We start from the raw sequence: 16,474 nt of genomic DNA on the forward strand, positions 1-16,474 counted from the left end.
TGTCAGTCCTGTCTCAGTTACTTCTAGTCTGTGTTAGTTCCGATCTCAGTTAGTTGTGGTTTCAGTTCATCCTGTTCTCTGTTCTGATCTCAGTTAGTTCTGGCCTTGGTTTGTTCTGGTCCATGTGAGTTATGGTTTATGTGGGTCCAGGTCTCTGCTCTGGTCTTAATTGGTTCTGGTGTAAGTGAATTGTGGTCTCAATCATTTTGGTTTCTGCTAATCCTGGTCTCAGTTAGTTCTAGTCTGTGTTAATCCTGGTCTCAGTTAGTTCTGATCTCAGTTTGTTGTGGTCGATGTAAGTTATGGTTTTTGTTGGTCCAGGTCTCTGGGTCTCAACTGGCTCTGTTGTAAGTGAATTGTGGTCTCAATCACTTTTGGTCCCTCATAGTTCTGGTCTGTATTAATTCTGGCCACTGTTAGTTCTGGACTGTGCGGATCATGGTCTGTGTTAGTCCTGGTATTGGACTAAGTTGGTTCCGGTTCCCAACAGAACAACATATTTAGACTATGGTTGTCCACGTACTTCTGTCTGAACCCTCAACCGCCCCACCCCCCGTCTCTCTCTCTCCCTCTGTGTCTCTCTACCTGTAAATCTCTCTCTCTCAGTCTAAGTCATTTTTCAGGAACTCAGTCATCAACCGCAGTTCCACATCAACACCGGATGTTTGAGCTCGAGCTCAAACAAACTGTGAAACAGTTTAAATAATGCATCACCTCCACATTTAAAATCTGATACATGAATTTTACCTTCACTTCTCTGCAGTAATGAAACATATGGGAACTCCTGGCTCACTTTGTTTATATATATCTATATATATATATAGATATATAGATATATATATAAATATGTATATATATGTATATGTATATATATATATATATATATATATATATATATATATATATATATATATATATATATATATATATATATATATATATATATATATATATATACATATACATATACATATATACATATATACATATATATATATACATACATATATGTATAGGAATATACACTGCCTGGCCAAAAACAAAGTCGCCAGAGAGTCCAGACCTTGAGAATCTTTGAGATGTGACTCTCCCATCATCAATACAAGATCTAAGTGAAAAATGAATGCAACACTGGACGGAAATAAATCTTGTGACATTGTAGTAGTAGCTTATGGAAACAATGCCACAGTGAATGAGTGCCGTAATCAAAGCTAAAGGCGGTCCAACCATGTGACCCTTTTTTTTAGGTGGTGACTTTTTTTGGGCCAGGCAGTGTATATGTATATATACACACATATATATGTATATACACACATATATATGTATATATACACACATATATGTACTGTATATATATATAAAATAAATAAATATATATATACATATATAGATAGATATATGTATGTATATATGTAATTCATTTGAATAGATACATTATATATATATAATTTATTTATTCATAGTCAAAGAGAGGGAAAATCCTCAGAATGAGGAGGATTTAGTGACATCTAGTGGCAAAGTAGTGTATGACAACAAACTGAACATGATGTCAGATTTGTAAATTTGTTGGGTGGGGCTAAAACACTTCCACACACTCTTTCAAATATGGTGACTAAGATCCAAGATGGCCGCAGACACCATACCAAACTGGAGGTTTTGAAATGGCAGCTCACAAACCAACAGGTGATATGAAAATGTGTTGCTCTGTGAGTGAAAAGTGACATTTCACTTATTTTAAAGCTGATATTTGGACAAAAGAAGTCACAGCAAAGGTGGGATCAGTGTGTACTCATCTGGTCACAGGTTTCCAGACACTCTTCACTTTTTTAGCAGTTTTATTGACAGATAACACGTTACATCGTCTGCAAACGGTCAAATCCACGGTAACTGGAGTTAAAAAAACAACAACAATTATTATTTGAAGACAAACAAAGTCACAACACAGGTGACACAAATGTCTTCAGTGCGCCGACATGTACAAAACCAAGGGAACGTAGACCAGATAGGGGGCGCCGTTGAGAGCTGAGGAGGCACTGGTGGTGTTGACTGTTGGTAGAGAGAGAGAGAACAGGTGAAAAATTCAGCTTCACGGTTTCAAAACGACATTCAAGTAACATTTCAGAATAACAGCAGGGTTAGGAAAGTAAAAGTTAGCGTTCACCATAAACATTTAAACTCCACGCATCACCCTGAAATCCACACAATTTGCGATGGCGTTCGACTCAAATGTTCATTTGAGCAAACTTGCGACTTGATAGTTAGCATTAGCAAGTTAGCGCTACAGTATGTAGAGTGCAGGACAACACAGTTTTACCTGAGAAAGACAAAGAAGACGACCCCAAGTCACCGCTGCCATCTAGTGAAAGATCCTCATCATCCATTTCAATATTGCCACCACTCGTTGGTAAAGCGATGACCGCACCTACGGGTCAGTCAAAGTCACCAATTTTTACATTTTTCAAATCAAAACAACACAGATTATCTTCAATTTTAATCACTACAGTCCTTCTTCTCAAAGTACGTGGTTAGTAATTCCTGGATATCCCACGTACAGGATGCTAAGCTAAAGGCAAGGGTGTTTGTAATTATGTGTAGTTTTTGGAATGATAAATAAAGACATTCAAGTTACCTACGTGGGCCCTAAAGTCACTATCGGGGTCAACCTTTGTTGTCTTACTAAAGCTGTCATGGATGTTTTGGAAATGTGTAAAAACGTGTGGGAACCCTGCTTCTGGAACATTTCCAGAACCTTGAGGCAAGAGGTGGAGTCTGGCCTGAAGTTTTCTGAGGTTTAACTGTGGCGTTCATCTACGGCCTCGCTTGGATTAAAAAGTCTGGAGCAACATCTGCAACACATTTGTGTCCTTATGTTCACCACATGTCCAGACTGCCGTGCTGTGGCCAATGTAAGGCGGCAAAACAGAAACAGGGATCAAATGTGAACTTCCTGTTGCTGTTGGCCTTATGTCGAGCTCCTCATTCTCGTCCAGAAGAAGAAACTCTGTGTTCCAGTTTCCAAAAAAACTTCACAAGTCAGATAACTGTGGTTAGAGTTAGTGACGTGGTGAGGTGTGGTCAAGAGTGGAGTGGTAAAAACAGGAAGGCAGATCGAGTACCAATAGAGACAGGTGCTAGCAGTGCTAATGCTATCGAGCGGACCTTCGTAGAAGAAAATAACACCTTGTGGTTGCAGCGGGGTTTTTTTTCTGCTGACTCATTGTCCTCTAAAGTGGTTATAGATTCAGGGTCAGGTTGTCAAAGATACTCAAAAAAAAAAGTTTCACTTTGTGCTTCTGTTTCATTTCACCGTGTTTTCATGTTTGAGCATTAATTTCAGGAAAGTAAAATAAGCCTAATTTCTGGACCATTCTTTGAAATGTTTGTGCCTCAAACTAAAGAGAATGTTGGGAGAAGAAAAAGTCTGATTCTAAATCTAAAAGAAGCTTAAATTACCAGTAAAGCCAAAACAAGCTAAAACAATGCTTTTTAGCTTGTTAGCTGGGGACTGATCCGCACTGACGCTCTTACATTTTGTCCAGTTCTTCCTCATTTGACAGATTCTTTATTTGATTAAGATCAATTTAAGAATATTTGGTATGGGTTGCCAAATCATCAAGCTCACATTAAAGAATTTCATTACACTGTATTCACAAAAATGGTGTTGGTGCATATTAATTAAAAAAATCTTGACTTTTTTGTAGTCAGTATGCAACCGGGGCTCGAACCCGGGTCTTCTTGCTGCAAGGCTAACCACTACACCACCATGTGCCTGTGTTAACATTATAGCTAAATCACTAACTAGCATAGTTTCCATGCTGGTCTATGCTGGTTTTATGCTAGTGGACCTGCATAGACCAGCATGGACCTGCATAGACCAGCATGGACCAGCATAGACCAGCATAATGATGCTGGTGGACCAGCATAGACCAGCATAATGATGCTGGTGGACCAGCGTAGACCAGCAATATGCTGGACTATGCTGGTTTTTCTAGCAGGCCATGGTTCGAACAAGAAAACGATTCAAAACTCCAACGTCAGTGACAACAATAGTGAAACGATGTGCCATAAAAGTCACAGACCACTGGACAGATTTTGCTTACAGAGAGGGGAAGTGACTCACGGTGACAGGAAGTGGGTAGGACATCAAAGAAGTGGGACAAGTTCCTTCTCCTGAGACTTTTGGGAAACTCAAGTTATCCATATTTAGCATCGGTTTGGTAACTGTTTAAATTTTGACATTTTTCATGTTCTGTCGCGTTCACACTGATGGATTTAACATGTGGCTTTAGATGAATCAGCAAAAATAACCAAACACATTTATGATAATATCTTGGAGACAGGTGCCAACTCCAACTCCCCACACATTTAAAGCACAGCTGTTGTTGTCTCTTCACACACTCACCCAGCAGAGTCCACAGCAGCAGGTAGACCTTCATCATCACCATCATCTCCATCTGCTCCTCCAAAATCCAGACCACTGGCTTCAGTTTCTCCAGCTGACGGGAGCAGGTCTCCGTTATCTTTCTGTCATGTGTCGCCACTGTATGCACAGAGACAGGAACCAGCAAACCACAGACAGAGGCGCAGACGTCACCACCACACCTACTGTGTCAGCTCACATCATGAAGCTCAGATTCAGGAACTGGGGAGGGACGCAGCTTCACGCTCAGAGGAGTCAACGTGAAATCAGCTGTAAAGTCAGGTTCTCCTCAGCTTCTCCTCAGGTTCTCCTCGCTGCAGGAGCTTTGCAACATGTTCTTCACGTCTGTGGAGGTAGATCTTCATGGCTGCAGCTGCAGGTTTGGACTTTAACATTACATTACATGTCATTTAGCATTATCCAAAGCGACTTACAATGGAATCAAGTACAATTAGCCAGGGGTGGAATCGAACTTGCGACCATGATGTCTTTGGTACAATCATCTACATACGGTATGTCTGAGTAGAGATTTACTGGCGGGTGGCAGCACTGCGTGACCCAGAGGCCTGGCTTTGGTTGTTGACATGAAAACGTAGGAAGTGAAGATCGCAGACTCTGATCCACTGTAGGTCAAAGGTCACGGTTTATTTATACAACACATTTTTCTTAAAAAAACAAACCACAACAGTGTACCATGTTTCATATTTGACCTGAACGCACCACAAATAAGACAAGTCACATGATTTACACGTGATAACAATAAACAACAATAAATCAGATATTTTCAATGGAAGAAACATTTGAGTCTCTGATTGTCACTGGTCGATGAAAGGCAACTATATGACACAACAGATTAACGAGGGAAAAATGTTACTTTGTATAATATTGACTGTGGTGTGCAACGTGAAAGATTATTGTTTTTTTTTATTATTTTTGAAACAGTTGGCAAAAGAAAACTAAGAGGAAGTTGAAAATGATTCCAAAAATGAGAATGAAACTTCTCCATCACTGTGTTTTATGTGCTGGTTTTAACGTATGGTCTTTTAAAATATTAATCAGACCATGACTCACATCATCCAGATATGTTAGTCTGACTAAGACTAGCTTGATTTTAATCAGACTAAAGTGTTTACGTGACCGAATTATTGTCTTCGTCTTTGACTAAAATCTGACTTTTAACGTCAACATAAACACACTAACCTGAGACGCTTTACCTTCACCTCTCCATGTAAAACTAATCCCGTCAGAATATGGTTTAAGACCATTAACATCATTTTATTTTTTAAAGATTAAAGAAATAAAGTGTAGAAAACTATTTGCACTGACCCGACAAATGTGTAGACAAATAACTTTCGTTAACATAAATACCATGGAAATATTCAAGTGCAGCCAGGAATATATATATATGTACTGTACAAATCTATGCAAAGACCCTCCATAATCTGGTTGGTGAATCAGATTATTTGTGTTTAGTGCTTTTGTATTTCAGTTCCTCTGGTTTTCAGAACAGTCCAGAGCGACGCTGTGCTCCTGGGCGACAGCGGCGAGCTCTTTGAGAAACTCGGCATACAGGACGATGGCGAACACTCGGCTCTTGGCTTGGGGTGGGATCGCAGGGCACGGCGGCAGAGCGCTGACAGGAGGCGGGGCCACACAGTTCCTCACAGAGCCGTTGGGAAGACGGGGCTCCTGGGGGACAACGCTGGTGCCACCCTGAGACTCCAGGGACTCTGCGGGACATGAGGACATGTGACACTAAAGGTAAATTACAAAGTCTTTGTGTTTTAAGAGAGAGAATCTACAAACTAGCTTGTAAATCTGCTGCCACTTTCATAATATGACGACAAAACTGCTTGTTGTATAGTTGCCAAATCATCTGAAATTCCATCTAAACTTTTCTTAAAAAAAATTTTAGGGTGGACTTACGCCTTTGTCATTAAATCACAAGAAATACTGTTCACTGTTCTTACTCCTTTAGCAGAAGCTTCATTTTTGATCCCAAATGTATTTATTTGTCCAAACTATAACCTTGAAATGTACAACCTAAAGTGATGGGCACATGGTCCAGCAGAGGGTGCCATTTTTCTGGTTTTAACACCAAACAACAAATCTGCTGACTCATCTGTTAGTGTAGGGCGGCACCCCCTCGTACCACCTAGCTTGGTTTGCTCAGAGTTTATTAACCTCTAAACTTGCTGTCCTGGTCTTTGGCCAACAAGAACCTCCAGGCCTGAGCGACCAGACCTGGGTATTCTGGTCTGGACGCCACGTAGCGCTCAATCTGATCATGAACCGACACCAACACCTGCACAGACAAATAAATAAGTAAGTGAACGCAGCTCTCTTTGACAAAATAAGAAGTAAGATTAGGTAAACGTGTAAACGTTAGTTACCTGATACAGCGTGCGTACGTTGGTCTGGTTGTGTTTTGTGTCCGTGCCGAGCAGGAACGACCGCAGCAAAGGTTGTGGGTATGACGCCAGCTGGGCCAGGATCCCTGTCACCAGCAGGTTCACGGCGATGGAGTTTTCCAGAAGGTTCTCCAGGCGGGACAACAGGACACTGATGAAGGGACCTTAGACGCCATCGGAAAAACCATAGGTCAGTGTGAGTGTGCGAATGAACATGTGCTGGGTTTAATACGTGATAAATGTTTTAGTGTAATGTTTGTGTGATTTTTCAGCTTCTTAAATGTGAACATTTTCTGGTATCTTTTGGAGGTTCTGACATTTATTGTGAAAATAATCATGATAACGTGTTGTGGCATCATAAACTCTCTAATGTAAGACTGTCCTCTAAAAGAACCCTTGTTCTCCAGCTGTAGCTTGGACATTAAAGGCCATGTTACACTGGTATCAGAGCACTGATGCAAGAAAAACCTCTTAATGGTTTTTCTCAGGAATTTTTCCCCTCAAAGCTTCTTAAATCACTTCATTTGTGAACAGAAACAAACCTGTAAAAGGAACTCCATATCTCCTCGTCTCCTCTCCTTCCTCCTCCTCTTCCTCCTCACTGTCATCCAAGGAGGAGCTAAAGAATGACTCTTCTCCGAGCCCCTCGTCGTCTTCCTCCTCCAGTTTCTGCCTGAGGGCTCGGACCCGCCTCCTGAATATGCTGATGTTGTCGGTGATATCGTCAAAGTCTGGCTCCGCCCCAAGAGAGAGCATGAGCTTGTGGTACTGAGACAGGAAGCTGTTGTTGTCGGGCAGACTGAGAGACCTCGCAGTGGTTTCAGAAAGGAAAGTAGAACGTTGCTCAGCTTCTTTGTGGCTGCTGGGTAACATGTTTGTCAGTGAGCATGGTGTCAGATGTTGTTTTTGTTGTTTTCTTTGATTGACAGTCGTGAAGTTATTCAGGCTGCAGCTTTTCTGAGATGATTGCTCGTCCTCAGCGTTGTCACATTCCTCGATGAAGTTACTGTTTTTGTTGAATCCACTGGTGAAGGCTTGTCGTCTTTCCTGCTCTCCTCGCACATCCAACCTGTTCTTCTCATCTTCCTCCTCCACCTCCTTTCCGTGATATTCGCCTCTGCTCTTTGCTAACATCGCCGCAACTGTCGACGTCATTGTCAAGGATGCTCGGTGGCCATATTTGATGCTTCGGCATTGATTCGCTGCCATGATTCGCTCCAAAAGGGCTGCCTTTGTGTCCTTCTGGGCGACAAGATCGTAGACCAGAATGTCGTCCTGAAACTCTGATTCCTCTACGTATGAACCGTTCACCAACTTGATTGCACTGCGTCTCATCTCCTGGATGTGTTGAGGAGGTAGAGGAGGAGCAGGCGCCAGCACACACGCACCCACAGTCACGCCGCCATTTGCAATCCCAGAGTTTGTGGTCGCTGATGAAGAAGGTTCATCGTCTGCAAAAATGTCATCATCCCACTCCAACTCCAGGGCAGAACTGACTCTTCCTGTCTGTTTGTCTGAGGAGGAGGGGGTGGGCGAGATGGCCAAGGACGGAGGACTCGTAACTCGCTGTATGATTTCTTCTTCGCCGTCTTCTTCTTCTTCTTGGTCTTTTACGTCACCCCCCGGTGTGTCTGATCGGGATCCCTCAGGTGAAGGGTTGATCCCGTCGTACGGGGCTGACCAGAGCCGACATGCCCTGCGAGAAACAAACAAAACTCATCACACATACAAATGGACAAATGAAATACTAGAGGGCCGTACAGGTTGTGAAGTGGTTAGCACTCTTGCCTTTGCAGCAAGAATAACCCGGGTTCCTGACCCGCTCAGAACAAGGGCCTTTCTGCATGGAGTTTGCATGTTCTCCCCGGTTTCCTCCCACAGTCCAAAAACTTGGGGGATTAGGCAAATTGGACGCTCTAAATTGACCGCAGGTGTGAGCGCTGAGTGTTGTTGTGTCTCTATGTGGCCCTGTGATGGACTGGCTAACTTTGCAGGGTGTGACCTCACCTTTTGTGCCGAGATTGGAGGACAAAGCTAAGATAAGGTACATGGTGTGGTACATGGACAGTATTGACGTTATTGGACATAATCCTTCTTCAGTGGCCAGAAGAACCACTTTATTGCAAAGTTCATTCCCTGATTTAATCTTTAAATATCAGACACACTGACCTGTGAGAAGTGGAAATGGCCTGTCGGGCATCAAAGAGGTAGTGGAGGTAGTTCACATCCATCAGGAAGTCCGACCCACGCCAGTAACCGACGCTGTCTGATACAGACAGGTCTAACACAAATGGAGAAGATAAGTTGGTACGTGTACACGTGAAGGTTTTAAGGTACAGGTGTCTCAGGTGTCCTCACCTGCTCCTTTGGCCCAGTGGATGTGCTCAGAGTGGGAGTTTGTGTTGTGGAGGTTCACGGGGCACCAGGAGGGCATGAGGAGCAGGAAGGAGGTGGCGCTGGAGGCGTGGCAGTCCCTCTGTTTTAAGGACGAGAGCTGCTTCCTGCTCAGGTGGCTGCACGGAATCAGGTACCTGAGGACACAAATGTTTGGTATGGTCGGGCACTGAGAACAATGGAGGATATCCAGCAGCTCTTTATTTAGACTGTGGGCGATGAAGGAACACCGGTCGCAAGGGAGTGACGTTTTTCTGCCATGACCGCACCTTCTACTATGGTACCACAAGGGAAGGGTGCCAAAGAATGGAACGGTTGGGGCTGGTTATTTCCAGTACTATTCCGACAGGAAACGCAAGAAAATATGTGCCGTACTGTACCAAACTATAAAACGGATAAAGTTGACATCATAGCAGCTAGCATCAGTGTGACCAAACTCAGTTCAAATCTGACCTGAAGACGAGCTGCAGCATGACGTCCTCACAGAAGAGACCAATCAGAGTCCTGAACAGGGCCAGTGACACTGTACCCAACTGATGGACATACAAAACGTCTGTCTTACTTCATCAAATATGGAATCATGACATCAGCCTTCAGTGTGTGTGTGTGTGAGTGTTACCTGGAAAGGTGTGTTGACCCGGCTGACCAGTGTGTCAAGAATCTGCACACTGTCGTGCGTGTGCAGCAGGATGAAGGACAGGAATATCTGGAGGAGGGCGGGCTCAAAGATGGAGCGCAGGAACAAGTCCAGGTACGCCGTCGTGGTCATCACCTCCTCCACTGTCAGCTGAACACGCCAAGAACGTCAATACACGAACGCATGAACACATGTTATCAGTGAACACAGTGGTGTCGTTCAGTACCTTGTGCAGAGCAGGAGCCAGGACTGGAACCAGGAAGCCATTGTAAATGTAACCCAGCAACTGAGAGCGGACGGAGGGATGAGCGACCTGCAAGACACAGATAAAGAAACACTAGTTTGTTTTCATTGGCTGTGCCTTTGTTCAAAGCCTGTATGTTTACATTACCCTGGTAACGGCACTACAGAAGTCCAGTGAATGCAGGAAGTGGACGAGAGCCGGAACCTGTGGACCCCCGAACACGAGGTGACAGTAACGTTATTTGTCCAAATATCGTTGAATTTTAAAAGATGAATCTTTTTTTTTTTTTTCCCACAAAGAGGAAAAATGTGTGATCGTCATGGTTACCTGCTGCCAGTCGGCCTGCTCCAGACAATGCCAGTCTTCACTGTAAACCTGGAGCCTGGCAGGAAGAGACGAGTACAGACCAGAGAGACCTGTGGCCAACACCTGTACACAGCACATTCACAACGGTTAATGCTCCTGTCAAATATGTAAATATGGAAGAGACTTTTAGGGTATTGAAGAGCTTCAAAGGTCTCGGGGAGTCTTGAAAAGTATTCTGTCTAAAAGGGTCTTGGAAAATCTTTAAGGACAAGATGTCCTGAAGAGTCTTTGAGTTTCTATTAGGTTGTGAAGTGTCTTTAAATGTCTGCAAGAGTCTTTGGTCTTGAGATTTGGAGGTGTCAAAGACTCTAAAAATGTCTTGACAGGTCTTTGGACTTCAAAAAGTCAAAAAGTATTTTTTCTACTTACGGTGTCTTACAGAGTCTTGGGGAGTCTAGAAATGAGTCTTTGGTCTTAAAGGGCCAAAAGGGTCTTAGAGAACATGTAAGGTCATGTAGAGTCTTGAATCTTGGAGTCTCTGAGAGTCTTTTATGTCATGAAGTGTCTTTAAATGTCCGCAAGAGTCTCTGTGGTGGTCAACATCTGCATGTCTCCACAACGACAACGTCCAATCACGTGCACATTTACTAATCCCTTTCTGTGTTCGAGCCAATCTCACGCTGATTCACTAATCTGCTCTGTGCGGAGAGATTAAGGTCAGAGTGAGGTCACATGAGTTTAAATCTCACACACACACACACACACACACACACACGGCTCATGCCTGGTCTTTTACCTGAACAAAGCAGTAACTGGCAGTGATGGAGCCAAAATGGCCGACACCAACAACATTATTGTGTTAATGTTGTGTTTCTATTTCTATTTTTTGAATAATGTTTTTCAACCATTTTCCCTAATATTTTTGTGTGCAGATAGCATATGCTAACAGGTCATTACACACACACACACACACACGCACGCACACACACACACACAGTCCCTGAGGAAATGTATGAGCTCATTAGTATATTACATAACTGTGATAATGAGATTTCAATGAATGGAAGGAGGGACTTTTTAGAATTATTTAAACACAGATCTGATTCATAAAAATATGAGTGACATCAGCGTGTGTGCGTGCGTGTGTGTGTACTTACAGGACAGAAGTACGTGTTCTCACTGATGTGTTGAGCGACTCGAGGCTCAGACGCAGACAGAGACATGATGAGCAGCAGAGCGTCTCTGGCCTGTTGACCCACTGAACCCTGTCTGAGACACACACACACACATACACGTACAGTACGTATACATTAACATACACCGTGTGTAAGTACATGAGTATGTATCTGTGTGTTTAACTGTGTGTGAATACTTAAGTATTAAGTATATAGGTACATGTGTACATACACCTGTGTGTGTGTATATATACACTTGTGTGTGTGTACCTGTGTGTGTATGGTATGAGCAGGGAGAAGAGGAGGAAGTTGGCGGCTCCCTGGTCTTCACTCGTGTGGAAAAACAGTTCGAGCACTGATGAGTCTTTGACCAGAGCGACGCACAGCTGGTACAGCAGGAGGACAAGCTCCGCCTCCACCACACCGCCACTATCTGCAGAGGAAACGCAGCATGAAAACACTTCTCCGTGAACCACTTAAACTTAGCGGAGGGTTCATCGTCCCTGGCTCCTCACCGGTTCCAGGTCCGGCGCACGAGGCGAGCAGCATCATGAGCGGCCGGAGAACCGGTTTATGATGCAGCAGAGGCTGTTTGGCCTGAGACAGAAGCATCTGGTACATCCTGAGCTGCTCCAGCTTCATGTCTTCCGTGAACTGCCTCCTCAGGCTCCACAGGAACAGCCTTTCCATCACACCCTCCAGAACCACAAACTCCAGGATTGGACCCATGGCTCCTCCTGAAACCAGGACAAATCAGACTCTGTGGCACCTTGAAGAATTCTGGAGTTTGTTTGGTTTTATTGCGAGCTAACCTTTCCCCGCCTCTTCCTCCATCAGCAGGAATAGCATGTGTTCCACGTAGTTCTGGACGGCGCTGGCTTCGTCTGCCGGGATTGGACCGAGGCGTAAGGCTCCAGAACCACCATGACCAGAAAGAAAACTCAATGCGCCGGTGCTGCTACGACCCGGCTCGTGTTTCTCCAGGATCTTCACCACCTGCACAAAAGAAGGATGTAGAGAGACAGACCACTTACTTTACTTTGAAGGGAAAGTCCATTTAGACATCACATGTCCCACCCCTTCCTCCCAGAAGCCAATCATCTGCTTTTTAAGAAAAAAACAGAAAATGGTTTTGCAATTGAGGTTCCTGACAGTTTTGAACAATACATGGACTAGGAAGTAAATAGACAGGATGAAATTGCTAGTTTGAGCTGTTGTGGTTGTGTTGGCAGAAGAAGAAGAAGAAGCTCCTGTCGGGAACAGCATCCAATCAATTTGTAGAAAGTTTTAGGTATCCTTAGGTTGGCTGGCTGGTTGGTCTGTTGTTTGGTTGGTTGGTTGTTCTATTGGTTGGTTAGATGCTGGTTGGTTGTTTGGTTGGTTGGTTGGTTGTTTTTTTGGTGAATACATGAATGAAAGGACAAAGATGTAATGCACTGTCTGGACTTGTGAACCTTTGACCCCTGAGATGACCACACACACAAAATACTCTTGTAGACAAAGTGTGTGTTGGTTTTCTTGGCAGGTGTAGAGAGAGAGGGAGAGAGAGAGAGACAGAGAGAAGTTTGTTCTAAATGGATTCTGTGTTTGAGAGCCAAAGTCTGGATTAGGGACACACACATACACAGGCGTTGTCTGCCAACCATTATGAGGGAAAAGGGACAAACTGAAGTGATTGAGAGACAGAAAGGACAAATAGAACATCGGATGAAAAACGACAGTGAAGTGTTTTCTCTGTGGGAGGGTTGCCTGTCTGGTTCTTCTGTTGGGTGGTTGGCTGGTGTTTCTATTGGTTGGTTAATTGGTTGGTTGGTTGGTTGGTTGGTTGGTTGGTGTATTGGTTGGCTGGCTGGTTGTTATTTTAACTGTTAGTCGATTGGTTGTTTGGCTGGTTGTTCTGTTGGCTAGCTGGCTGGTTGGTTGGTCTATTGGTTGGTTGTTGTTTCATCAGGTAATTGGTTGGCTGGTTACTGATTAGGTTACAACAAACCAACATAATATCCAGTGGTTGATTGGGCAAACACTTACCTAATTGTGTGGATGGATTACACATTCATTCATTCATTCATTCATTCATTCCTGTATTACCTGAGCCCAGTGGTTCTTGAACACGATCATGCAGGTCTCCGGGTCCACTCCTCTCAGTGTGAGAGACGTCTTCCGGTTGCCCCCGACAACCACTGAGGCCATCATCTTGACCAGCTGTTATGTGGCTACAGCATGTTCCACTTCAGTGTGTGGAGGGAGAGGACGTCCGCTGCTGCTCTCACCCCTGGATCACACCCCCTTCCCTGGGTTCAGTGGGCAGCTGCTGGCCTGCAGGGGGCGCACAGAGAGGACACTACTGTCAGAGGTTCACATGGTGAAGAAGGAGCAGAGACAGTAAACAGTGCCCTGGGACCAGGCCGTCATACTGGCAGTGGTGAAGGCCACACAAACACTGCTGTGCTAACTTTTGATAGCCACCTACAGCAGCAGGTGTCAGCCCTGCCCATCATCAAACATGATGTGTGAGTCAGGCCAAAAAATAAAGTTTCCTGAGCTTGTTGTTCAGTGACCAGAGAACAGAAGGAAACTCTTCTCTGTCTCTGTTTTATTTCCGACGTAGCATTAACAGCCAACGGACCAAACAGGAAGTGAGGGTCGTCAGTGGCTATGAGGAAACAGGAAGTGTGGTCCGAGTATGTCTGAGTCGCACCCAGGGCGTTCCAGGACATTCCAGGAATTCCCAGGGAGAATGACCACTGTACTGTACGTACCACTGTGCTGCTGTGGAGACCACATGGACACGCGAGCCTGTCGACTGTTGTCCTGAGAGAGAGAGAGAGACAGACAGAGAGAGAGAGAGAGAGAGACAGACAGACAGACAGACATACAGAGAGAGAGAGAGAGAGAGAGAGAGTGAGAGAGAGAGAGACAGACAGAGAGATATTAGATGCCCAGATGGTGAAGGACAGATTTGTGTGTTTATGAGATACTGATGTTAATCCCAAACCTCCATCAACAAGTGTGTGTGTGTTTCTGTGTGTGTGTGTTTGTCATTGGCTACATTTAAGGACAAATCTTCAATACAACAATTAAATGGGGACAGTGTTAGGGACAAGCGCCTGCCAAAAAGTAGGAATGGAACCGTTTGTAAACCGCTCACTCTCCCACACCAAACCCCATAGAGAAAATCAGTGACTTTAACTCACGGGGACACAGGAGCTGCTGGTCTACTGCTGCCTCATGTGGCTCACTGAGGTCATTTGATCAAAGGATTTCAAAAACCAAATTAACAAAAATAACATTTTGGAATTTACGGCTGGAGGCAGCAGTGGATCAACGACTCCTGTGTGCTGTGATGTTAAAATCCCTGATTCTCTCTATGGGGTTTGGTGTGGGAGAGTGAGCAGTTTACAAAGTTTCCTGTTGGAAAAGTCTGATATCATAGATTTAAGACGACATAGGGTTTATAGATTAGATTAGATTATAGATTAGAGTGAGTCACTTGATTTAATGTCCCCACACTTGACCAACACCAGTGTGTGTGTGATATGTCACATGCCATCACACAAACCAAGGATTAAACACACACACACACACTACTGACCTATTTTTTTTTTTCCACTTTATCTGATTTTGGTTTAATTTAAACCCTGATGATGATGACGATGATAATGAAGATGATGACGAAGAGCAGTCTGTTTTGGACGAAAGGCTCTGGACGTCGTTTTTGTTTATTGACACAGTTGCTTTGTTCTCATAGCTTCTCTAATCTTTGCTCTTTAACCAGCTGTTTGTTTTCCCTCACAGAGAAGATGAAGTCAACAGTTGTTGTTTTTCCATGAATACAGACAAACTTGTGTTGTGTGTTTGTGCACCTTTATTCAGGTCGGTGTCCTCGTTTGTCCTTAAATCACCTCAAATGTCTCATCTTCTCAAAAGAAACATCCGAAAACCCAAATAAATTCAACGTTTTTTGAGGGAAAAAGTCAAAAAAATCATATGAAAGTTTGTTATTTACAGTTTGACACATATTTTATTTGCTAACGTGAAGGGGTGGACTTCCTCCAGCCGCCAGGGGGCAATGAAGTTTTGTTTGATTTAAAATTTGATCTATTTAAAGTCATATTGACAACAATTTTGTCCTGAAAAACACTTGAACGCACCATCGCACACTTGTAAAATGTGTTTTTTATTCTTATTTTATACTTAATGTATAAAGTGTAATATAATTATTTTTACTCACGTTATATTACTTTATATACACAGATATATAAAGTATACACACACACACACACAGATAAATAATGGACTGACCTGCACCTGCAGTGAGCTCCTCCTCAGATAAAAACACACTTTCCTGGACTCTCTGTCTCTTTTATTGTCACTTTTTCTTCCAAGAAAACCCCAATATCAAAGTGGCTCCAAAACTCTGTTAATCTAAGAAATAAACGAATAAACTAAAAATAAACATAAACAAACAAACAAAGATAAAATCCCGAGGTTTCTGTCCAGAGCTCAGCTGTTTCTGTCCAGACTGAGTTGAGACTCACTGAGGATTTAATCCGCTCAGCTGTCAATCACTCCTGCTGGCTGCTAGGTAACACTGAAGCCCCGCCCACAAGGATAATAAAACACGCCCCGAAGAGAGACGGAGAGAGAGCGAGAGAGATAGACACTTAAAGTATATCTGTAGATAATATTTCGTGCTTTAAGCCAGTACAAAGAAAACATCTGACGATTTTTGAGGAAATAAGTATATTTCGAAATAATTCAAATAGAGTTTCCACTTAAACACATACAACCTGGTGTCAGTAATGTATGCCAAATTGAAGACAACACGTCATTTTGTATTTCAAAACTTAAAATAGTGTCCACATGATGTAATATATGTGTCTCTGG

General features: G+C 43.4%; 1 protein-coding gene across 3 annotated transcripts; it reads right to left on the minus strand.

Annotated features, from left to right (window-relative positions):
- Positions 1-1,817: 1,817 nt before the first annotated feature.
- Positions 1,818-16,145, minus strand: LOC122771180 (FHF complex subunit HOOK interacting protein 1A-like). Of its 3 annotated transcripts, XM_044028579.1 has the most exons (21): positions 15,890-16,145; positions 14,347-14,398; positions 13,676-13,903; positions 12,400-12,583; positions 12,103-12,324; positions 11,858-12,020; positions 11,570-11,681; positions 10,434-10,535; positions 10,254-10,310; positions 10,089-10,175; positions 9,845-10,012; positions 9,679-9,758; positions 9,190-9,362; positions 9,001-9,112; positions 7,374-8,527; positions 6,814-6,995; positions 6,605-6,725; positions 4,955-6,150; positions 4,403-4,806; positions 2,315-2,422; positions 1,818-2,046 (listed from the first exon to the last, which is right to left on the minus strand). In XM_044028579.1, the coding sequence occupies exons 3-18, from the start codon at positions 13,778-13,780 to the stop codon at positions 5,906-5,908; spliced, it is 3,267 nt and encodes a 1,088-aa protein (XP_043884514.1). In that variant the 5' UTR covers positions 13,781-13,903; positions 14,347-14,398; positions 15,890-16,145; the 3' UTR covers positions 1,818-2,046; positions 2,315-2,422; positions 4,403-4,806; positions 4,955-5,905. The 3 variants fall into 3 exon arrangements, with proteins under 3 accessions (XP_043884514.1, XP_043884515.1, XP_043884513.1); XM_044028580.1 differs by lacking the exon at positions 14,347-14,398; XM_044028578.1 differs by having other exon boundaries at positions 13,676-14,398.
- Between the last annotated feature and the right edge of the window lie 329 nt (positions 16,146-16,474).

The sequence above is a fragment of the Solea senegalensis genome, linkage group LG6 (genome assembly GCF_019176455.1).
Source record: "Solea senegalensis isolate Sse05_10M linkage group LG6, IFAPA_SoseM_1, whole genome shotgun sequence".
NCBI classification, from domain to species: Eukaryota; Metazoa; Chordata; class Actinopteri; order Pleuronectiformes; family Soleidae; genus Solea; species Solea senegalensis.